General features: G+C 43.8%; 2 protein-coding genes across 6 annotated transcripts in view; one reads left to right on the top strand and one right to left on the bottom strand.

The window, feature by feature from the left end:
* Window positions 1–285, top strand: part of ATP6V1C2 (ATPase H+ transporting V1 subunit C2) — a 54712-nt gene extending 54427 nt beyond the window's left edge. For all 5 annotated transcript variants that reach the window (XM_070046831.1, XM_030844591.3, XM_030844589.3 and 2 more), the window contains one exon: window positions 18–285. In XM_070046831.1, the coding sequence (XP_069902932.1) occupies window positions 18–107 (90 nt within the window). In that variant the 3' untranslated portion in view covers window positions 108–285. The remainder of the gene's footprint in view (window positions 1–17) is intronic.
* Window positions 237–23893, bottom strand: PDIA6 (protein disulfide isomerase family A member 6). The gene is made up of 13 exons (XM_030844593.2): window positions 23757–23893; window positions 18241–18382; window positions 14905–14962; window positions 14333–14459; window positions 11123–11229; window positions 9301–9431; window positions 8805–8919; window positions 8133–8273; window positions 7270–7354; window positions 7075–7147; window positions 5795–5953; window positions 1834–1930; window positions 237–1227 (listed from the first exon to the last, which is right to left on the bottom strand). The coding sequence occupies exons 1-13, from the start codon at window positions 23773–23775 to the stop codon at window positions 1159–1161; spliced, it is 1323 nt and encodes a 440-aa protein (XP_030700453.1). The 5' UTR covers window positions 23776–23893; the 3' UTR covers window positions 237–1158.
* Between the last annotated feature and the right edge of the window lie 1103 nt (window positions 23894–24996).

The raw sequence follows: 24996 nt of genomic DNA, 5'->3' as shown, positions 1-24996 counted from the left end.
GACCATGTCTTTTGCAGGCATCCGTGGAGATCCCTGGATTGCAACTCAGCAACCAAGACTACTTTCCTTACGTCTATTTCCACATCGACCTTGGTCTTCTTGACTAGAAAGATGAGCCGGCACCGCTAAACTTGCATATTTGTGCAAATTACCACAGACACTTCTTTCCTTTAGCCAGAGAAGAGTTTAAGTATCCTACAGAATTTAAATTTTTAGAGAAATATTGCTCACAAAAATTAGTTCCAGTTGTATTTATTTTTTTTAAGTTACAATAAAGAAATGTTCTCAATCCTTTGAATTGTCTCTTCATTTACATTCTAACAGATTCAAAGCTTCACTTTTCTGAATGTTTTACGTAAATGGGGACTTCCCATAGACTGCTAACCTGCTGCTTGTTTCAGGTCTTAAGGGACATTTTGTGAGGGTTTAATAATAGCGTATTAAAAACCGTGGGCTAACTGTATAACCAGCTGTATACCCTAGTAGTCGCTGGTGATGGCCCAAAGACAAAACAGTGGGGGTGGAATGCAGTTCTCACTTGACAAACCATTGTTTTTCATCCTTCTATATAAGCTCGCTTTACGTTTCACACTTACAGTTGAAACTCAGCCTTGCAGGACACGTGTAAAATCTGTGTGGTGGCAGGCATCCAGACGGTGTCATGTGAACCACAGGTTTACAGGGAGGAGAGACATCAAGGTCATCCCTTCATAGTACTAATTTACTGAATTTAGGATGTGGACACTAATTTCATACATTTATTGGCATTGTCCAAAATAGTTTTATTCTTTAATGGAAAAAAGCAATTAATATTCAAAGGAAAGGATCACATTAAAAAACCTGGTATGTAAGAAACAGCCTCCAAGAACATTCAAGCAGCAGTCAGAGGGAGGGAAAAACGCTTAAACAGCCCATCAGTTTTCTTCAAAATATTATTTGACAGAAACGACCCAATTCACCGGCTGTGACAATTCACAGAATTTTTCACTGTTTTCTTGAGACGCAGAAGTTCACTGTTGCAGTGTTTTCAAATGACCAATCAGTGTTACTTCTTGGTTAAAAAGGCCACTGGTAGATCCATCTGATTGGAAAGAATGTTCCTTCACTGCTGGAAAATCCGCTCCCAAGAAAAGAAAACTCGAGTCTGTGCGGCACCTCTCATAACTCATCTTTCTCCAGGTCGTCGAGCTCCACGTCACTCAGGTCAATGTCGTCCTCCACGGGAAGCTGTAAAACGGAAAGCCACCATCAGGCCCTGCAGGGTCTACACGGAACCACAGACAGGGCGACCTGGAAGTCTGGCATCTCAGTTTACAGAGCACTGAACTTCCAGAGGGGCTCTGGTCACAAGTTTCTCCCCAGTCCAGCTCCTGCTTTTAAGTTTGCCTATTATTATATAGATAGAAAACTAACAGCTATTTAACTGGTCCTTTGGAGGGGGGTGGGCAGAAGTGTACCGGAATAAATGCTAATTTCAAAGCTACAATTTTGTACTTCTCTCAAAGTTAATGAATTCTAGCTTAAATGTTCACTTTACAGGTAACAGTCAGGAAAGCAACCTCGCTGAAATTGATTTCGGTGTCTCTGTCGCGAATATCCTATGCCACGTAGCACCGTGTAATACGGAGGATGGGATGAAGGGTCTTGCGACAAAGAACACCCCGAAAGGCCCGTGAGGGTGATTCTTCAGGTTATGCTCACGGCAAGGCTTAGGTGTGATGCAAAGGTCTGGTTTACAAGTAGCAAAGATGCACAGGGATCGGGAAAGTAAGGGGCTGGACCAAAGCCCCGACAGCGAGTCCTGCTCACACACAGCTCGGCCCCGGGACTCACCTCGCCGTCCTTGCCGTCCCAGGGCTCTCTGGTGCTAATGGCAGGGAAGACCCCACCTCCCACGGGGGCTGTAGATCCACGCCCAAAAGACAGCTCCCTTAGGGAAAAGTGAGCAGAGCACGGGGTTAACGACGGACTGCTGGTGCGGATGGAGAAACAACTTTTCAAAAGTAACGATTTCCCTACTCCCTGCTATGTCCGCACAGAGGCATTTCTCACCTCCCTCCCCGGAAAAGCACTTCATGAACAGTATTATCTTTTCAATCAGGGACAACAATGTAACCAGATGACAATATAATGACATTCCTGACTAAGGCCTTGGCAGTAGGTAAAGCCAGGTACTACCAATAATTAAAACAAAATAGCAAACATATCTTGCTAAAATACAACTTAAGTGTGTAAAAACGATCAAAGTTGACCCAGAACATGGTCTAGACCAACACTAACACTTGATTAACAAAATTCCACACTAACTTTAGAAAGGCTTTTTGAAAGATGGTACCTTAAAACTGAAATCCTTTTCTCAGATTTCTAACAGGAAGCAGAACCCACAGGCCCCCTCAATGATCTATAGGTGATGGTGGCAATTTTCACACATGTCAAGCTTTCAGACAGAAGAGTTGTACCACGAAACAGTGTGTTAGGTTTTGACTTTGGCAGGTATCGATAAACATTTCCCTGGAAGGATGTAGAGGCGATCACCAGACGGTGAGCAAGGCTGCTTTATAAAAGGCGCCCCCTTGGGCTTCCCTGGTGGCGCAGTGGTTGAGAGTCCGCCTGCTGATGCAGCGGACGCGGGTTCGTGCCCCGGTCCGGGAAGATCCCACATGCCGCGGAGCGGCTGGGCCCGTGAGCCATGGCCACTGAGCCTGCGCGTCTGGAGCCTGTGCTCTGCAACGGGAGAGGCCACAACAGTGAGAGGCCCGCGTATCGCAAAAAAAAAAAAAAAAAAAAAGGCGCCTCCAGATATCCTCGGTGAAGGGTGCTTAGAATTAGGAGTTCGGGATTAACATTTACACACCACTATATATAAAACAGATAAACAACAAGGTCCTACTGTAGAGCACAGGGAAGTATACGCAATACCTTGTAATAACCTATAATGGAAAAAGAAATGGAAAAATACATATATAGATAAATATATGCATAACTGAATCACTTCGCTGTACACTTGAAACTAACACATTTGTAAATTAATTATACTTCGATTAAAAAAAAAGAATATGGGTAAAAGAAAAACAAACAGGATGTCAAGTTTCCTGTATGTGTCCGACAGTAGTTACTGTGCACGGTAGGAAAACTGGGTAATTTTACCCGTCGCTTCTGGCTACTTCGCGCGCGTGTGTGTGTGTGTGTGTGTGTGTGTGTGTGTGTGTGTGTGTGTGTGTGTGTGTGTGTGTGTGTGTGTGTGTGTGTGTGTGTGTGTGTGTGTGTGTGTGTGTGTGTGTGTGTGTGTGTGTGTGTGTGTGTGTGTGTGTGTGTGTGTGTGTGTGTGTGTGTGTGTGTGTGTGTGTGTGTGTGTACACTGCTGGCATCCGGGGGTAGAGGCCAGGGATGCTACTAAACATCCTATAATGCACAAGACAAACAACTACCCGGCCCAGAATGTTGAGTGCGCCCACGTTGAGCAACCTTGATGTACACATGCCAGTTACATTCAGAAAACAGGATGATAAATATGTAAAAGCCCACTTTACCACCATTCCATGAACTGTGCTGTATGGGTAGGACAGAGGCATTCAGCGCAATAAGTCAGACCTGTGTCACACGCAGGTTACTACGTCCGCCAGAATGGCTCAATTTACTAGGGAAAGGCACAGGACAATCCAGGCTCTGGTTTATGTGGGAAACACAAACCCGTGTATATAATAAAAAGTCAGCAGTTCTGCTTCTTACTAGTTGTGTCCTTAATCAGGTTATTTATTATCTCCCGACATCAGCCTCTAGGTTCCTACTTAATAATGTCAGCGGCAAAAGCAAACAGACTAGAGGAAAGATGTCAAACCTTCAAAAAGGAACAAAACCTTGACGGCAGAGAGTTCAATCATCATTTAAAAAATAACAAAAAAGGTTTTTTAATTGCTCAATTACGCACTTGCCCTCTGGCTCCATCTTCCTTTTAGGCTAAATGCTAACAGATCTCTCTTCTAACTAAGAAAGCCTGGAGAAGCATGGCCACTGCCTTCAAACTGAATGGCCACGAACGCATATACCGGCTTGGCCAGAAAGCTCGCTTGACATCTTACAGAAAAACGTGAACGAACTTTCTGGCCAAGCCAATATATGACTCAGGCCCTTTTTCACTTCTGGGGGCGTAAAGTACAATTATATACTTGCCTTTTCTGGCTGCTACTCCAATAGAACACAACATGACTTTTTTTTTTGGCCACACCGTGCAGCTTGCAGGATCTCAGTTCCCCAACCAGGGACTGAACCCAGGCCATGGCAGTGACAGCCCGGAATCTTAACCACTAGGCCACCAGGGAACTCCCATAACATGACATTCTTAAGGAAAGATGCAGAAACCACTAATGTCACCTTGGGTTGACCACAGTGTTCAATTGCTGCCCCTACATTTATAAATTGTTAGTTTAGCTTCACTGTTACCATTAACTTCTATGGGCTGTTTGACGACCTGCGTATACGCACTGATGGTTTTTGTCCTTGGTTTTCCAATAGCCACGCAGAACGTGGCAGGTGTGTGGTTTTTCAAGTACGTACGCTGGTGCCTCTCGCCACCAAGCAGATGTATCCGCCAGCTCTCTGCCAGGCCCCACCCCGGCCAGCTGGAAGCAGTCTCCTCACTAGTGACATGCTCCGTACAAGTTCAGTCTCCTTAGAAAAGAAGACTCACATGTGGCTAGAAACAAGCATACTGCCACGTTTTGTTTCCTTCCTATTCATTACCGCAGACTTTTCTCCACTGGTAATCTGAGGTTTTCTGTTAACTCCAAGACACAAAGTTTGAGAACCAGTGACCTGTATGATCTCAAGCAAAAGTAACTGTCTCAAGTTTACAACATGCTGTTGTTCCTGGAAGCATTTACCTCCTCTGTACTTTACGTGAGTCCAGAGGCTTAGTCTCAAGGTTACTTACTACTCTCCTATACTCAGAGCTCTAAGGTTTTCTAGATTGGAATTCGCTGTTGAAAAAGGATGAAGCACACTTATGAGTAGTCTTCCTGCCAATGTCCCTGAGGGTAGGGATGCCTTTCCTAACTGAAACTGTTCCAGAGACAAGAAGTCAATCGTTCATTCATAAATATTTACAAGAGCTTATTACCAGCCAGGCTCTACAGTGGCGACTAGGGGTAAGTTTTGTGTAAAAGATTCAAACTCTGTGGAACTCACAGTTAATAGGGAAGAGGCATTAATCAAATCACCACAAATCTAAGAAAAGTATGGGTTAACATTCTGTATTTGCCTAAATGAAGACTAAGTCAGTTTTAGGATGAGTTGAACAACAGGGCAGCTTAGCGAGCTCTGTAAATTGGTTTTGAGTCTGAGAACCTATCATATTGTTTGCACGTTTTGGAGTCACTTCAGTTAGTGCACTCATTTTCAAATAACTACATTCTAAATCCAATGCCCAGGGGTGGAAACTCTATCACCTGAAGTCAGGGGTACAAAGCAGCCTAGAGCGGGAGTGGGTGAGACGGGACTGCTTGTAGCCCATATGAGACCTTTATGAGAATGAGGACAAGCCCAATGCCAAGTGCACAGAATGGCGAGGTGGCCCGAGAGGAGGAATGTGCTAGTATCACTCACTAAGTAGAAGACTTCCACCGCACAGGAAGACGACTCCAAAGCTCTAATTTATAAACGTTAATTCTCTGAAATGTGAAATACAAAACTATTCCATTTATTGCCTAGTCTATATAAATCTAGTTTGGAACCAATTACCACAATAGAACCAAACAAAGAGGCAAAACAAAAACAACTCAAAGAAGCAAGGAATTACCTGAGAAACTCATTAATGCCTTGCTCACTGAACGATCCCTTCAGAAGAGCAAATTTCATCTTGCGTGCGTTAATAGCCGCCATGGCGGGGTACCCAAACCCTCCGATCCCCAGCGCATTCTCAAGCTCAGGCTGGGCTCCGGCTTCCGTCCACAGCCACCTAGAAAAGCAGGTTGGTTTTAGGGCAAAGATCCCCTTTGAGTTAGTCAGAACCTGACTAACAATTAAAGAGCAAAAGATTACACATCTTTTGAATGAAATAGGTGAAAAAATAAATGAAAAATTCAAGATTAGTTTTTAAAATAATGTGTTCTAGATGTGCTCTGAAGTAACTACAGTTCCTCTCCTATGTTCCCTAGACCCTAACCCCGGAAGTCCCCCAAACGGACTGGTCTATCTCTAGGACTGTTTTTCCCCTCAGTCCCCAAAATACTGTCCAACAAACCTGACGAATTTTCTCTGTCACCTGAAATCCTACCAACATCGTTGGGTTATTAAGCACGTTCTTCAGCAGTGTAACGACTCCTTTTTACAAGTTAAGGATATGCCATTATTTAATACATACAACATGCTCAACCACGTCTCTGCCCTTGGGGCTTCCCGGGCTGCCCGGTCCCTGGTAGGGGTAACATCCTGCATGCCCCGCAGAGAGGCCACAAGAAAAAAAAGGAGAAAACGCTAAAAAAAACCTCTTCCCTCCACTCATACAAGGGAGAAGAATAAGGAACTTGGGCACGCAGCCTTCTGCAGGCACACAGTAAACACCTGCTGGACTAACGGAGGCGGTGTGAGGCCACTGTGAGAGGGACAGCAGGGACACGTGGTGCCTGGGACAGCAGCGGATAAGGACGACATGGAGCAAAAAGATTATTAATACAATGGAAACAGAGACAAGCTTTGTTTTAAACATTTGCCTGTGTCCGGCCCTCACTCAGAAGAGGGTACACACCTCTGCTTCTGCTTTCTTTATCTAGCCTTCGAGGCTCTGCTAGAATTGAACTCTGTCACTAATGGCGTTTTTCCCTGCTAGCCTAGAACCAACCGCCATCAGAACACAATTCCTCTAAGAAAAAGTGCGCTGGGGTACAAATAAGTGTGTTATAAATAAGAGGCCTGCATGACTTCATTTCCTCCTAGGTGGTCAGTGTTTTTATATCCTAAATAGAAAAACATGCCAAAGTGAGCCCAGGAACAGAGCCTACAGAAAACACAGAGGGAGCCGCTTTCGCGCAGCGCTGCACTCTTCCACCCGGACGACACTGAGACAGTTCGATAACTTACCCCCATATTTTCTTTTTGTATTTGTCTGCCAACTTCAGAAGAACTTCCAAGTAAGAATTTCTGCCTGCAGCTCCTGATGTAAATGGACAAAAAAATTTTAAGGTAAAAATAAAGGAATGGGTAAAATTAATCTGTCAATTAAGCGTTCTCAGAGCGAGGAACACAGCACAACGAATGGAAAGCGGCGCGCCATACCCGTGTCTAGAATATGCGGCAGCACAGCCACGACGCAGAGCTGGTACTCCTCGCACGCCTTCCTGGCGATGTCCTCGCTGAGGATCTGCGGGGCGCAGAAGACAGGGTGTTGGAAGGCCACGTGACACAAAGCCCAGAGGTAAGCTGGCGTGAGCACCGTCACTCTCGTTACGCGCAAAGCAACTCAAGAGCTAGATAAGCCTCTTCCCAAGTAACACTTCTGTGTGCGTTACAGAAACACCACGAGACGTTCTGTGAAGACTTCTGCTTTTATCCCTCAGCCATCTATCCGCGGTGGTGCTGAGGCATTTGTATACACACACGGACGGTCAGAATACCTGCGCGTAGCCTGGCTACGACATTTAGTCGTTTGGACAGATAAAAAAGACACATTTACACGTATCATACATTCACATGAATTTGAGGCTCTCTGTGCCTGTGTCCCCATATTTAAAATGGAGATTAAAAACAGTATCTACCTCTAAGTGTTCAGAGGAGAATTAAATGAGAAAAGTCCACACAGACGCACCAGAACCGTGCTTGTCACATGGTCAGGTGCTCAATGGATGTTAGCTATTGTTTTGAGAGCAATAAATGAAAGAATGGATTCGTTCTATCTTTAAGACGCTAAGGTACACTTCTGCTCACAGTGCGATTATTTTGGCACTAAAACTTATGACAGGCAGCCATTTTCAGACAAGTTTTCCCCATCTGAAAGTACAAAAACACTCCAAAGAGAGAATTTTAAAAGAGAAGAGAAAGAGCTTACTGGAAAAGACAGCAAGCTATTACTGCTTTAATATCCTCTATCATCAGCCCGGAAAAGCTTCCCTTACTACAAGTGATTGAAGAGGTTTAATTACCTCAAGGAGCTCAGGAGGTGGAGCGTTATCAGAAAACAAATCAAGGGCCCGGGAAACGATGTCGGATCTCGTCCGTCCCCCATCATAATCCACAGGAGACTCGCCTTTCTGAAATATCTTGATTGTAGGAAATCCCCTAATCTATTAAAAAATATCAGAGTACAAATCAAATTACCATTTCATAAGAAATAAGATCTTTATGGTTTCTAAAACTACCTTATAGGTAATTTAATGTAACAAAAATATTCCCTAGCCTGCATCGATGTGTAAGGGATAGCACACAGAGGTCTGTTAATCAGGGGGTTTTAACAGTCTCACTGCCAGGCTTAGCCGAATCTTATTCAAACCCTGGATATATACTTAACACAGTCTATGTGCTCTAGAACAAATAAACCAATTTCAAAAGCTGTACGAATAACCCGCGAAAGCTCGGGCTCACATTAAACACATAGGCAGTGCGATACTGAAAACAAAACAAACAAAACTAAAAAGCCCCCAACAGTCTTGAGTGCCAGATTCACTTGTTACAACAGTAAAACGATTTAATTTCGTCATTACAAAACGGCTAGCCTCCCCCCTCCCACGTCCTAGAAAGCCCAGGAGTACTAGATGGTGTAGCAGGTGAAAACACAGGGCACCTCACAAAGACATCAGCCTCGGAAGCACACGCACCTCGTATCGGCTGGCTAGAACCTGGTTAACGGTGGCGTCCACAGCTGCGAGCTTCACTTTTCCTTTCGTTTGCTCTTTTACCTCTGTAGCTGCCGCAGCCCATTCTGGCTCTAGACTGTAGGAAAATACCTGCGCTTTAACAGTGTATTTTAACTGTAAGCACAGATACTTTAACTGGTGCGTGCATTTCTGCCCAATCCGGTTAAATCACACTTGGGAAACACTCTGTGTGTAGCTTTACGAAAGGCATGATGCCCCCTTCACATTCACTTCCTGGTCCTTCGTCCACCACGCCCCCCAACTCTGGATGCCGGCTCCCTGTTAATCACTGAAAATATGACGAGAGGGAACACTCGGCCCTAATGCCGATGTTTAACATTCATTCAGAGCCGGAGCTTTTGGGGAGGAGATCCTGGAGGTTACCTATGACCTGGTTCAGCTCTTTCAAAGTGAGCCACGTGGACAGACTAAAAAGCACGTGGTACAAAGCACTTACTTTTTGCAGTGTCCACACCAAGGGGCATAGAACTCAACCATCCAAACATCTTCACTGTCAAGAACACTCTTATCAAAGGTGTCGTCCGTCAGCTCAATCACGTCCTTCTTACTTGAACTGTCACTTCTACCCTGTCATTTGTGACATTAAACCTTAAGTTACAACTTGGCCAAAACGAACACTAATCCTATTCTAAATATATGTATAACAATAATCATTTCTACAACTTAAAAGTTTTGAGTTCTTCTTTCAACTGAAAACTATTTTACTCAGATTGGGGACATTCCTTAATATTATTCTTTTTACTTGGCAAACGGTATTTACTTTCAAACAATTAGCAGTACACTCAGTGTAATAAGGAACGTGTATCTGAACTCCACCCCCCCTTCTATCTTCATTAAGAGAAACCTCAGCATGGCTCAAAGAACCACCTTAATAACACCATTCTAATTCAGAACAGCGCTGGTTCATCCCAGGACATCCAGTTAGTACCTCTTCATAAAGTCCCTACCATTTAAGAAAGCTAAAAATAACATTTCATCCTTTTATCTTTTCAAGGAGTTTTCTTCAGTACTAAACCCACGAAGCAGTCAGGATCGATACAGTGCTTTCCGCTGCCTGGGCCAAAAGCCATGGGGGTAGGAAAGACAACTGTGCTCATTAAATGTCTAAGTCTGAAATAAAAGGCAAAATCATGAAATCCCTGGTGAGCTCTGAGTCTGTCTAAAGAAGCTAGTCTCACTGGCCTCCTAAGAGAGTGAAGGGCTGTGTGTACACACGCAGGCAGACCTTGGAGATACTGCGGGTTCGGTTCCAGGCCACTGCAATAAAGTGAGCATCGCAATAAAGCAACTCACGTGAATGCTTTGGTTTCCTGGTGCACATAAAGGTTATGTCTACACTATACTGTAGTCTAGTAAGTGTGCACTAGCATTATATCTAAAAGACAATGACCATACAGTAATTAGAAAATACTTCAGTGCTGAAAAATGCTAACCCTTATCTGAGCCTTCAGCAAATCATAATCTTTTTGTAATAGTAACACCAAAGATCACCGATCAAGATCACCATAAATATAATGAAAAACTCTGAAACATTGCCAGAATCTCCAAAATGCGACACAGTGAGCAAATGCTGCTGCAAAAATGGCACCAAGAGGCTTGCTCGACACAAGGCCGCCACAGACCTTCACTCTGTAAAAAGTGCAACACGACGAGGTGTGCCTGTGTGTACCAGGAAGAATTCAATGCCTTTTCGCAAGAACATAACTACGCCACATTTCACACACAGGAATCTGTAATACCAATCCAGAGAACAGGAATCTTCTTCCCTGTCCATTTATGTAAAGATGCCCAGGGATTTCAGCCCGACTGCCACAGACACGGGCCAGGAGGTCATCCAAATTTCATCCACGTTTGCCCAAAGCTGACCTGGAGGAGAGCTGGTCTCCCTCTCTCCACTTTGGAACTACAAACGCCATGGAAGCCAGATTCCCACTCCCACGGCCTGGGGCTCTTTCTCCCACTGTAGGCCAAACTCTTGTCCTTCGGCCCTGGGCCAAGGAAGCCATCTCGGGCTGTGGTTCCCGGCCTGCGGCTGTGGCGGATGCCCTAGGACTGGCTATGGCGACAGTGATTCTGAGGGGCCACGCGAGTAGGCTGGGTGTCTGACTCCCTTTTGGAGGGAATCAACCTCCTATTACTTTTTAACCGAAAGTCCACCAATTTAAAATATTTTAAGAAGTAATTATCTTCTACGCGGAGTTTACAGTCAGGCTTAAAGATCACGCCACATTAAAAACTGACATTATACACAGCCTTACTTGCTTTCCAGAACTATATCCACCACTCCTGCCTCCAAGGCGGCCCTTTACGAGCTGGCGCAGAGCACCGAGAGCAGCGTCTACGATGGCTTCACCAGTTCTGCCACCTACGGGAAGACAACGGGCCATCAGGTGAGCGGGGGCGGGCGGGCTGGGAGCCTACATCGGATGCTACCTGAAGACTTGGACCTTTACATACCTGTCAGCTTCATCTGATGTTCAAACAGACCTAACACCACGTGTATCTTTAAGACAGCCAGTTTCTTCCAGAATGTATTTCCTGCTAGACTTTATGCTGGGAAAAACTAAATCCTCTTCTTCAGTGTTAGGTTATTAGTGTGAACGAGGACATTCTGTTCACCCATAAATACCATCTACTATTGAGAACAGTTCACAAATGTTTACTGAATGTATAACACGTACACAGATGAAAAAGAAGGTTATCTAGTTCAGAGAGCAGGGGAAATTTCTAAACACAAAGTACCAAATGAGGCAAATGGAAAAACTATTTCTGAGATAATAACAAGTAGGATACGAGGGGTCCGAAGCTAAGAAACTGGAAAGCAATCCACTGTTTTCTACCTTGCTTAAAACACTTATTTTGGGCTTTTAGGTTCTGTAGCTGAACTTACTCCTAATATAGGAAGTAACAAGTCCCGTATTAAAGATAGTGACAATAGCCTTTGGAAGTTTACCAAAAACTATGTGCTCAAGAAGTTAGGGGACTATTAACTGACTCAGAAGAATATGGATAATATATGCCTTGAGACTATCTTCAGAGTTTAAAGGCAAAACTAACAAAATCTTTTTAGAAAGTTTCTTCTTTCTTCTCCTTTCTTAAAAATAGAGTTTTCTAATCAAACTGCCCAGGAAGAGATTAAAAACTTCTGAGAACGCTTCAGACTTGACATTAGAAAGAAAATACACAACAGCAGCATTCGGAGTGTGTTCAGATCATCCTGCACTGCATCCTGGCTGAGATTACCAAGTATGTCACTTCCTGAGACAGAAAGGCAAGACCTCAACATAAAAACAGCCTTCTGCTCCTTATCTACTGCAGACACCTCCACCTTCTGAACCAGTGCCCCTTCCACCACCAATCTCCACCTGGAAATATACCAAATCAAGAAAAACACTAGGGGGACTTCCCTGGTGGCACAGTGGTTAAGAATCTACCTGCCAATGCAGGGGACACGGGTTTGATCTCTGGTCCAGGAAGATCCCACATGCCATGGAGCAACTAAGCCCATGCACCGCAACTACTGAGCCTGTGCTCTAAAGCCCACGAGCCACAACTACTGAGCCCACGTGGCACAACTACTGAAGCCCGCACGCCTAGAGTCCGTGCTCCGTAACAAGAGAAGCCACCGCAATGAGAAGCCTGTGCACCGCAACAAAGAGTAGCCCCCGCTCGCTGCAACTAGAGAAAGCCTGCGCACAGCAACGAAGACCCAACGCAGCCAAATAATTTTTTTTAAAGTGAAAATATAAAAAAAAAAAAAAAAAGAGAAAAAAAAAGAAATACACTAGGGAAAAAGACAGAGAGGGTTTTCTCACTCTAGACCAAGGGTGAGCAAACTGTTCCTGCAAAAGACCAAACAGTAATTATTTTCATCTTTGCAGGCCATACCGCTGCAGCTACTCAATTTTGCTGTTTTAGTGTGAAAGTAGGCATAGACCATATGAATGAACAAGCGTGACTGTGTTTTGAAAAACTTCATTTACAAAAACAAGCAGCAGGACAAACGCTAACCCCTGCTCTAAACATTCCATTTTTACAAGTTAGCAAAATGAACAAATTATATTCCAAAGCAGAAAAGCAGGTGGTTAGTCAGAAAAATGAAACTGATCATTTTATGGAACTTTAGAGCTGGGGAGTCTAGGAGAAATGATGTGTCTAAGGCCTCATCCCCAAGTATTTTGACCCCCATCTTGGTGAGGTACCAACCACACCGACACTTACCAAGTTACATGCTTTACATGTACTATTTCAGTGAAACTTCCAGTAGCCTAAAACAGGTTTTCACATCCCCATTTTACAAACAAGAAGCAGATCCAGAGAAATAAGGTATTCTGTTTAGCCAGCAGTTAAACCCAGGCCAGGCTGTCTTCAAAGCTCACGCTATGGTTTCTCTGCTCCCTTCACATTCCCTTTTCTGAGAATGTTTTCTCAATCCGCTGGATACAATGCAGGACACCAAGTACAGATAAGACAACAGTCACTTTGTTTTTATCGTGATGCTGATTCTCCCCGCCTCCAACCCTGAAAACTTGTTCCTCTCACATAAAGCAAAACCTAAGATTTTAGACTCTAAGTTTAGTCACTTACATGCCCCTTGTAACAAAATCTTTTTTAAAAAAAGATCAAATGAGCCATAATTTAAACTTTAAATACATTACGCCCAATACTTTTATTGGACCCTGGGTATGGCTCAACTTAGCAATTCTGTCTTAAATATGATGCTTGTGACATCTTAAATAACAGGCGATTCTGTAAAAGAACAGGGAATCTGAGCCAAGATCCTCTGCCCACTTGCCTCAGTGACTCACAGCAGATACAACTGACCACTGTCTATAAAATGAAGAACTTGTGGGACTTCTTTATTATCAATAGTTTAAAAGACTAAATAATAGCTTTAATATTCAGATACTATACATGTTTACAAGGCATAAAGATTCATGGGCAAAATACTCCATAGTAATAGCAATAGTTTAAACTGACTTCCAAATTACAGGACTCTTCTTTTTCCACGCTGATATGCTAGACCCGCCCCACAGTGAAGGGACGAGCAATCAGAGCAAGAAAACACTTGCAGATCTTTTCAAATATTAAGTAATTAAAGAAACTTATTAAATATTAATTAACTATAAAATATTCAGTAACTAGTATTTTTTAAAAACTAATGAAAAAGAGGGAAGCACGAAACATCATTACTCTCCCATTGCTAAGCCCGTGGGCCTAACCTAGTATAAACAGTAATAAAAAAACTTTTACCTGTTTGACACATATTAAGTCTTTAGAGCAACCCAGAAGAGGTAGGAATTACTCTATACCATTTGACAGATAAGGAAATTCAGGCACGAAGAGGGTGAAAAACTTGCAGGTAGCAGGGCCAACAGGTTATAGAGTCCCAGGTTCCCTATTTTCTACCTACCTGCTCAAATTAAAATTCCAACCAATGGAATGAAGTAATTAGGAAAAGTCCTTACCCTGATAATCTTCTGGTTGGTTTTTATTAGATCCAAAAATCTTAATGGTAGGAAATCCCTGAACGCCATATTGACCTCCCAGGGACTGATGTTTATCTGCGTCAACTGCACCAACTTTTACAACATCCTGTGGAAACATAAAAGAAATATCTATTTTTCTTTCAACCAGAGCAGATTCCACAAGAACCCATCATCTGATGATGTAGACTCAGAGACAAGATAGTAAAGGTTCCATTTGCCAACAGAATCCATGAGAACTTTAGCCTGGGAAACCATTCCTAAATGGAAAGCTGGGCAACATGCAAGTCAGCCTGTGAGGAAACTGTGCAGCTCCCAGAACTAGCACGGCTAAGCATAATCATGCCATTTAACTGGGCAACAGAATTAACAAAAGTAGACAAGATAAAAATTAGAATGTACAGTATCCCTTTGCTCCCTACATAATTTTGGCACCAGAACAAGAGTATTGGGCTTCAATATGCAAATTAACTTCCTATTGTACATTAAGTCCATTTGCTTAATTAAACTTATTTTAACATACACAGGTGAATGTGGACATCTCAGAAACTCACTTTTAATGCAGTTGCTACTTTCTTCCATTCTGGTGTTAACCTTTGGCAGTGGCCACACCTTTCAGGGGATGAAAACACAAAGAAGGCAACAGTTAAGTCCTTGATTCCCAATTCAAGAAACGTTCACCAACAGTCTACTGAGTGACATGCCCTGAGGGTGGGGACCTGCAGGGAGAAGAGCACTAAAAACCATGATCGGTGACCTGAAGGAACTCACTGTCCTGATTCTACTATGATCCTCTTTCATATCATCATAAAAAAGCTTCCAAATTACTGCTGAGTTAAAGTGTATTTAAAGAGTTTAAACAAACACTATCATTCATAACTCTCTCCCTGAGTGGAAACTTTAGTGTTTATCTGGTCAAATGTGCCTCATGTGCGGTCCCAGTTGTATGGCTTAGCAAAGTGCAGGTTCTTGGGCCCCAAGAAACCAGAGTTCCTAGAGAAGGGGTTCAGGAACCTGTATTTTAATAAGTTCTACTAGTGACTCTTAAATCTATTAAGGTTTGATAGTCCCTGATCTAGTCCAAACTTTTCATTTTATAGATGAGGCAACTGTTTTAGAGTCTAGATCTCCAGTGCCTAAATCTCAACGTTCTTTGGCTCCCACAAGCAGCTTGTAGAGGTAAAAATGCACATGTAGTCCCCATTTAGTATGGCTAACAAGTGAAAAGCACTTGATACCGCAAGGTGGTGATAAAAGAACACGAATGAGTGACAGTCACACGAACACAAGGAAAAATAATCTTAATCTTTTAGGTACCAGTACTTGCAAAGAATTATCATGAAATATAACACACATAGAAAACTGCTTTTAAACATTATATATACAGAAATCTGTTATGTTTAAATCAGTCATCGAGGTTATAGGTAGCTGTATTATTTTCATCACTGTATAATACCCATTGTATGAAGACAGCATAGCTAGTTTATCTATATAGGTGACTTTTTCCTTTTTTAAACAAAGTATATTTTCTTCTAATTAAGTCTCTAAGGAGCTAATGAGCCAATGCCACGTGCCAGCACCACGATGAGCACTCTTCATACAGGATTTCATTTAATCAGCACAACCACCCTGCAAGCAGGCTTTGTCATTTTCATTTTACAGATGATGAAACAGAGCCTGAGAAGTTAAGAAACCCTCCCAATACCACCCAGTGACAAAGCTGCCTGACAGGTTTTCCTGGCTCCAGATCCCACATTCTTAATCACTATATAACATCACCTTTCATAGGGGCTTAAGTTTAATCCAATATTTTATTTTTTTATTTTTGGCTGCATTGGTCTTCATTGCTGTGCACGGGCTTTCTCTAGTTGCGGCGAGTGGGGGCTGCTCTTCGTTGTGGTGCACCGGTGCACCGGCTTCTCACCGCGCAGCCTCTCTTGCTGCGGAGCACAGGCTCCACGCGTGCAGGCTTCAGTAGCTGTGGCGCACGGGCTTAGTTGCTCCACAGCATGTGGGATCTTCCCAGACCAGGGCTCGAACCCGTGTCACCTGTGTTGGCAAGTGGATTCTTAACCACTGCGCCACCAGGGAAGTCCAATCCAATATTTTAAAAGTCAGGATCTTTCAGCAAAACGTCCTGAAATGCTGATCCTACATAATACATATACAGTATGTTTTGCTATTTAGGTGAGCTACTTAGAAGTCCACAAGTCAAAATTTTACAGGACTTTGTGCCTCTTTAATTTCAATTTATTCTAATGAAATAAGGACTCAAATCGGAGATTGTCAGAGTATATACCCCCTTCAATTCCAATGTAAAGCAATGTAAAGACAGATCAAAATGCCAAAATATAAATATAGCAGCACACCCTGTAACTCAAGGGTTCTTCAACTGGGGTCTAAGAATCCCCAAAGGACTGGTGGATAAAAATTGAGGGGCTCTGTGAACTTTGATGGGGAAAGAAAAAATCCTGTATTTTCATTAACCTGTAATTGAAATTTAGGATTTCCTTCAGTTATAAACATTAACAACATATCATAGTTGGTCAGTACTTGTGACTGTCACAAATAAAAATCAGAGCTATTTTCTTATCACCACTATAGTTGTTGCAGGTATCTTTAAACATCATTTATGTTCATCACTGTTTCAGTATTATGGTAGCTAGCTGTTAGATGTTGGTATTTACGTTCCAGTAAATAAGTAGTACATAATCATATCAAGATTTATCTTGCTATTTTAATAATGTTATTCCAACATTTTAGGTTTCCTTTGTGATCCTATAGCCTTTATTTTATACATGTGTATTTGTTGGTTTTTTGTTTTTTTTCCGTTAAAGGTTTTAACTACATAAATAATACTGCATTTTGACTGCACAGATGACCCTTGAATAACATGGGGGTTAGAAGTGCTGACCCTCTGCAGTGGAAAATCTGCATGTAACTTTACAGTCAGCCCTCTGTATCCATGGATTCAACTAACAGTGGATTGTGTAACACTGCAGTACAAATTTGTTGGAAAAAAAAGAAAAATCCACATGTAAGTGGACTTGGCGCAGTTCACACCTGTGCTGCTCAAGGGTCAGCTGTATGAAACTGGGCACTATTAATTTCAATGGTAATTACAAGTTTGTTCCCCTCCCCCCGCCCCAGAAACAGATGTAAGGCAAGAGAAGAGCTTTTAAATCAAACCAAATTTTCTAATTACATATGTTTGGAAGCAACCCTCTTCAAGAAACAAAATGGAGTCAACCACTGGTCCTTCCCTTTCCTTTGCCCGATATTCTCTCTGCATAAAGTCAATTTCCCGGGCTTCCCTGGTGGCACAGTGGTTGAGAGTCCGCCTGCCGATGCGGGGGACACGGGTTCGTGCCCTGGTCCGGGAAGATCCCATATGCCGCGGAGCGGCTGGGCCCGTGAGCCATGGCCGCTGAGCCTGCATGTCCGGAGCCTGCGCTCCGCAACGGGAGAGGCCACAACAGTGAGAGGCCCGCGAACCGCAAAAAAAAAAAAAAAAAAAAAATTCAATTTCCCTTCCATCTTCACCCCACTTACCTCATCATAAAGATGTATCTTCCTAAAATTATACGGGTTTTTTCCTTCCTTCTTTCTTGCAACTATTAGCTACTTCCACCATTTTTTTTGTCATTGGCTCAATCTCTGCACCCTTTAACAGACTCAATCAACAGTTTCCCTCTCCTCTACCTCTTTTATTTATTTATATTTTGCCATTATGAGATCTATTCTTATTAGTATTACATGGATGTGTCCTCTACCTCTTAATCAGTAAACTAGGTAAACGAGACGGCTGAATAAAATTACATTTTTATGTAGTATTTTTCTTAATTTTATAAAGTACCATAAATAACTGACAACTATTTTATAATACTTACCATGGAGCATAGAATTCTACAAGCCACAAACTATCACTCTGAATAACTTCTCGGTTGAAGTTTGACGGAGTTAATTCGATTACATCATCACTAGACGAATACAGACCATTAACTGCTATGAAGAGGGTACAGCTCATCAGACCTGGAGTAACAACAAAAAGCACACCATCAACATCAGGGTTCATGCTGACAGGAAATGTGGGCCACCAAAGTCCTTTTCAACTGACCAAGGCCCTTTACAGAGGACAGCCTGGGTCAGCTCTCTCCTAACCCCCTTCTCCCCAACTCCCACCCCCAGCCTGGCTGCTGCTGTAGCCCCTGGAATTTGAGTCCCCCTGGTGCAGTGCTGAACAAGGGAACAGACAGCCCACACCCTCATCTCTTGAGCTGCCTTGGGACCAGATTTAAATACTCTTCTTAGTGCTTTTCCTACACTAACACCTTCATTCTGTACAACCACACTCCATGAGGCAGTACTATTATCACCGTTTTATGGGCAAGGGCACTGGAAAATGGGGAAGTTACATCTAGCTCTGTGACCTTGGATAATCCACATGGTATTTGTTGTGTTATTCAGTTGCAGTATTAGCACGCTATCTTTATTAAAGCTTATTGATGGGAAAAATAATTATTTGCCTCCCCTACTAGACTGTGACTCTCTTAAGGGCAATGATTGTTTAAATATTTTTCTTTCTACTAACACTATCCATGGCACATCATCAGGCGCTCACAGTGTTGCAGGATGAGCTCCCAAAGAATGTTCATGTGAACAGTGTTATAAAGGAAGGACAGAGAGTCTGTATCATTAATAGCATAGTTTAGCCACACTGTGGACCAAGTGTATTTTTGTTGCTACTCTGGGAACTTACATGCAGATTATAACAATTACATAGAAAAACAAGTTCTGAATATTTAAAAAATCCAAGTTTTCTGAATTGGTAATGTCAGAATTTTACCTCCTTTAAATTTGTCTGTGTATGTATACACAGATACACAACATAAATTATATATGTTATATATGAAATTTTATAAAATATATAATTTGCTTTCTAACTGCATTGTCTAGTATCTCCAGAATAATGCTAAATAACAGAACGTTTTTTACTTTAATAGGTATATTTTCCCATTTGCTAGCTTTTGGGTTGAAACAGATAAACTTAATGATATTAAAGAAATTTCTATTACTTTCTTTTCAACATCTATGAAGATGACCATATAATTTCCTTCTTTTAATCTCTTGATGCAAAGAATTATGAGACTCACCTGTCTTCTAAGAAAGCATGTGTGTATATGCCATCTCAGTCACAGTTTCACATGCTTACTTTGTAAACAGAATTTGGAAGATTTCAAATGGAACTTTTTGAACAACCCAATGGTAAACTTCTTCTGGAATAAGTGTATACTGGTGTTAATTGTTCTGCTGCTAAATCCTCCACCTTATACTTACAAGGCACTTTGAATTTTTAAATCACTTTCAAACGCATTGGATCCACTTGATTTTTCACAGCACTACTAACGAGAACGTGGCAATCGTCCCTATTTTGTAAATAAGGAAACAAGGGCAGATAGAGAGCAAGTGGCCCGTCTGTGGTCACACATATAACTGGGAGAGCAGCTCCCTGACTTCTACTTCCAAGCTCTACCCATTAAACCATGTTGTCTTTTTAGTGTTCAAGATAAAAATGTTCAGTATGCCATGGGCATGAATAACAATGACACTGTTTGAGAACACTGCATTTGAATGATAGACATGACTAGTATTGCAGGAACTTAACTGTGGACCTTCCTAAGGGTGATGTGAAGCCACTAAAGGGTTACCATGCAGGGGGTAGGATCAGACTTGCTTTCAATAGAGTATTCTGGCTGCAGTGTGGACAGTGGATGGAGAATTATCAGGAGAGCGGTTTCACATAAACCAGGGGAAAGACGGAATGAGCAACAGTAACAAAGGCTACTGGGAGGTGAAGTAGGAACGACTGCAAACTGTCCACTGGATATAATGACAGAGAGGTCACTGGGGTCCCGGGCAGTTGAGGTACAGTAGTGAAAGTAAGCAGCAGTCAGGCTGCACGGGGCTGGAGAGAGCAGGAGGGGACAAGCTGTGAAAATCACACAATAACTCTTTAAACAAGTTTCTTAGAAAGAGCAGGAGACAGTAAGAAAATGGGGGATAGAAGGAAGCTTCTTTTTAAAGATGGGAGTGAGCTGAGCACAAAGTGAAGAAATACGTGGAGGGAGAGGCTAAAGCACAGGGAATAATGTAACAAAACGCCTGAACTAGGAGGCTGGGAGGGAACCCAGAGTCAGAGGCGGGGGTAGCTTGCAACCGAATGACCTCGTCTTCCATCTCAAGAGGTGGGAAAGGGTGTGGATGGAGGTCAAGCCAAACAAAGCGAGGCTCCCTTGCTAACTGCTGTGCAACATGGCAGCCGCTGGCCACACGTGGCTGCCCCAAACTGAGGTGTGCTGTAGGTGTAAACAGCACACCAAATCGCAAAGACTTGGTAGGGGAAAAAAGTAAATTATCTCATTAGTATTTCTGATATTGATTTCCTCTTGAGGTGGTATTTTAGATATACTGGATAAATAAATATATATTAAAATTAATCTCACCTACTTTTTGTCTTTTTAAATGTGGCTACTAGAAAATATAACATTACATACAAACTTGGCACTATATTTCTATTGGTGGTGCTGCAGGGAAGATTACAGAGTTCGACATATTTAATAAAGCAAGTAAATCAAGAACCTAAGCAGAGACAGTCCTAGTTCTCAGTAAGCGTGAGAGGAAGACTGGTCTTAGGAAATCCTCTATGGAGATCTACTACGTTTAAAGACGTTTATCTTCTTTAAAAAAAAAATCCGTAGGAGTTATTAGTTTTTCAATATACTGAGCTCCTTGTGAAAGTTTCAAAAATGAGAAAAGCCAAAAAAAGAAAAACTATCAACAGTCCCACCAGAATGAACTATTAATATTTTGGTGGGTACTCTTAACTAACACATCTACACTATACAGAGGCCTAAAAATTTATATAAATGTGATCTTACTACATACATTCCCTTCTGTAACCTTTTTTCACTCAAAATAAGTTACATTTTCTACATAAGTAATTATGGATTACCCATTACCCCCCATGTAACCATTTTTAATGGCTGTATCATGTTCCTAATCCACTACTGACATAATTTGATGGTCTCCATTTTTCTCTATTAACAGGCCAATACTAAAAATTCTAATACTTCTTCCCTCCTCAAATAAATATGATTTCTTTAAGAGAAAATCTTACAAGGGGAATGGGGTATGACTGACATTCTGATATATGTATCTGTCCAAGTACCCTCCAAAAACTGCCGTCTTAACTAAGAATAACACTCACACAGCGCTGTGTACCAGTAGCTCATCTACTCTATGTGGTGTGTATCATCACGCCCATTTTTAGCACAGGACATGGAGCAGAAAAGGTAACTTGCCTAAGGCCACATAATTAGAAACAGCACCTTGCTATGCAACCCCAAATTTTAACCAAAGGGCTGGAGCCTACAGAAGCGTAACCCCAGGAGGGGCATTCTATGGCCTGTGGCAGGAGAATTACCTTCTTTCCCTCCTCATGCCAATCAGGGACAGCAATAAACAATGAACTCTCCTCCTCATGCTGTGTCAAGCAGGTCCGAGTCATCAAAGGATGAACCAGACTGTTTACCTCAGGAATGGGCCTCCTTGCTGTACAAAGATGGTCGTGCCTAATGACACTCAGTAGGACATTAACTTGAGCTTTTTTCCCCCCCTAGTAAGGGGGCTGGACTTTTCTTATCTATGAAGTGGCCTGGTTCTCACGGGAGCATTCCCTCCTCATAAATGGCTGTCAGTGGAAATGTCTTGATGAAGGTTCAAGACCTAAGTTCCTCAGAAGGCAGTAAGACCTAGCAGGGTTACAAGGAAATCAAACATGCTACTCAGAAAAGCATTAGAAGAGGTACAAATTCCAACAGCTGAAAAGTAGTCAGCAACTACCCCCACAAAACCCCTCAGCCCACTTAAGATGATAAAAAGTAGGTCAAGGCTGACCAATACCGTTCTGTTTCTAAAACTCACATGGCCATTCCACTCGCTGATAACCAGCACCGACGGGAAACCGGAACACCCAAGGGTCTAGAATCTATGTGAGCAGATGATTTTGCCATCTGTGGCCTCCCATGATTCCTCCAGGGTAGTAAAGGATGTTATAAATCCACGTCACTAACATCTCCGTCCCACACCTGCTAGCAAGAGTACGTGGTCCCAAAGCACTCGTCCAGAAACCGAGAGGGCGCCCCAAAGGCTGACTACATTTATTATAATAATGAATTAATTGTAAGAATCCTACACTCTTCCACAGCCCTGTCTGAACTCACTCGCAGGCAACTGAACAGAAACTAAGTTCTTTCCCCCTCATCTATTCTCTCTACGGTAATACGGCAAATATTTCTAATACGGCAAATATTTCGATCTTGTTTACTCTCTTTGGACATATAAATTCCTTAATCCTGAGAACAACCCTATGGAGTACTAGCCCAGAGTGGTTAAGTAACTAGCTCCCAGCCACACAGCTAGTAGATGCGGGGGTGACGGAGAGGTGGGACTCAAGCCCTGCTATCTGGATCCACAGTGTTCAGGTACCCACTGTCAGAGCACCTTGGCTGGGACCAAGGGGAGCCCAGGAAGGAACGGGATCCTCAACCACACTACTGTAGTCTCTAAAACTGACATTTACGTAAGTCCAGAAAGTCTGGGTTCAATTTGGTTGTTAGAAGTGCAACCACATTTAAAGTGCTCTTGCATCGTAAGACCCGCTTTAGGAAGGATTTATTTCAGGACCGGGTTTTGATAGTTCAGGTTTTTTACAAGTGGGAATTCCATAAAACAGGTGGTGAGGACAACTTTCAGTGTGAGAAGCCCGTGACTCTCCCGCACACACTCGAGGCCCAGAACAAGGTCCCCCTGCTAGGTGGCCCCCCAGTACCCAACCTCGGCCAGGGATCAGCCATAGCCGGTCTCTGGGCTCAAAGGCAGCTCCCGGCCTTCGCTCACACCCGGCCCGCCCAACGCCGCCCCTTCACCGGAGCCCGGCACCGGCCACTCGGCCCCACGCTCGGAGCTGTCCCAGGCGCCCTGGGTTCGAGCCCGGTCGCGGGGCTCCCGCCTCCGGCCGCGCTCGCGCACACGCTCCTCCCGGATGGGAGGAAGTCGCCCCCGCCAAGGGCGCCCTCATCTCCCCACGCGCCCCGCACTTTTCTGCCCGAGGGCCCGCGCAGGGGGCTCCGGCCAAGAGCAGCCCCAGTCCCCGGAGCTCCCCCACCGCCCCAGGGGCTTCCCCTACTGCGTCCTCCGCTTGGGCCGGGCCACCGACCCTCCCCGCCAGCGCGGGCCCGGCCAAGGCCACGCACCCGCTCGCTCCCCCGTCCGCGGCCCGCCACGGGGGTTCCCGGTCTCCCAGGCTGCCCCTCCACCCGCCCCGGACGAAGAGGCCTGCGCCTACCAAGCACCAGGCGAGCCATGCCGAGGTCCGGGGCCACCGCGTAGTCCAGCCACCGCCTCGTCCAGCCACCGCCTCCCCTCCGCCGTGCCGCGCCCCCGCCGCCTCACGTCCAGTCCTCGGCCCGCGAGGCAAACGCGGGGCGGTGCGGCAGGGGAGGGCCGGAAGACGTCACCAAGCCGTGGCCGCGGCTTATTGGTCCCGACAGACTTCTCTCATTTGCATAGCCAATGGGAGGCAGCCGGGTAGAGGTTACCGGTTTGGGTTTTGAGGGGGCGGGGCGAGCGACGGAAGGAGGGACTAGCTGGGGGCGGGGCAGGCCAGCCCCTCCATCCCGCGTGTCCCTCACGTACCTACGGTGGCTCCTGGGCTCTCCGTCCTGTTCTCTACAGGAGTACAGTACTTGGTTTGCCTCTCTGATCCTTAGGATTCTCTTTTCCCACTTGTTTCCAACGAGACCGTTTCCAACCCTCATTCATCCCTTGTTCCCCCCCACCCCCGACCCTTATCCTCTTTGTCTCTAGGGAGGATAAGTTTCTTTGGGCCCTCAGTACATCTACGACCTTATCAAATGACATACTAGTTTTTCCTGTGCCCGAACGAGTATTCAGTCATAAAACACTTGCTAAACACATACTGTATATAACATAATTCAACAAGTATTTATTTTGTTGAATTACTTTAAAAGTTCCCACGACCAGGGCACAAGACTGCAAAGCTTTTCACAGACAGGCACTCAGTTCTCTGTAGAAACCCTGTGGGGCTTAAGCTTCAGAGCTCCTAACTTACAGGGTTTACTTCCTCACCCGAGAGGGGCCCTAGCAATGAGTTCACACGGTCATGTGTTTTGCAAAATATGCAAAAGTGAAATATTTTAAGCACAGCAGGCTAAGACTTCAATATCTTTCCACTGTGATTTCCTCTCTGACATTTAGAGTGGACTCGAGCATTTTCTTTTTGTATTACTAACGGTTTATTTCTCTGTAGTGCTTAATGCATAAAACAGCTCTGATTCTGGCCAAAGCATTTATGGGGTCTGGGAGTGGTGGAGACTGGTAGGGCTTCCTGGAGGAAGCGGCACTAGAGCTGAGTCTGGAAGGAGGAGAAAGTCATTCAAGGCACAGAGAGCAAAGGGAGCAAAGGGAGTGAAGAGGGCACAGTGGGGTGAACTGGCACCATGAAAAGGAAGCTGGCAACAAAAGCCAGATGAAGGGGTGATGCTGGGGGCTGTGTGACATTAAGA

The sequence above is a fragment of the Globicephala melas genome, chromosome 12, assembly GCF_963455315.2.
Source record: "Globicephala melas chromosome 12, mGloMel1.2, whole genome shotgun sequence".
NCBI classification, from domain to species: domain Eukaryota; kingdom Metazoa; phylum Chordata; class Mammalia; order Artiodactyla; family Delphinidae; genus Globicephala; species Globicephala melas.
The sequence above is the reverse complement of the archived record's forward strand: the minus strand, read 5'-3'. Positions and strand labels throughout refer to the sequence as shown.

Coding starts and splice junctions, on each gene's coding strand:
- PDIA6 (XM_030844593.2), bottom strand. Junction 14,963..18,240: donor GTAGAATTCTATGCTCCATG/GTAAGTATTATA, acceptor ATCCCCTGAAAG/GTGTGGCCACTGCCAAAGGT. Junction 7,355..8,132: donor CACCTCCTGAGCTCCTTGAG/GTAATTAAACCT, acceptor TGCGCCCCGCAG/ATCCTCAGCGAGGACATCGC.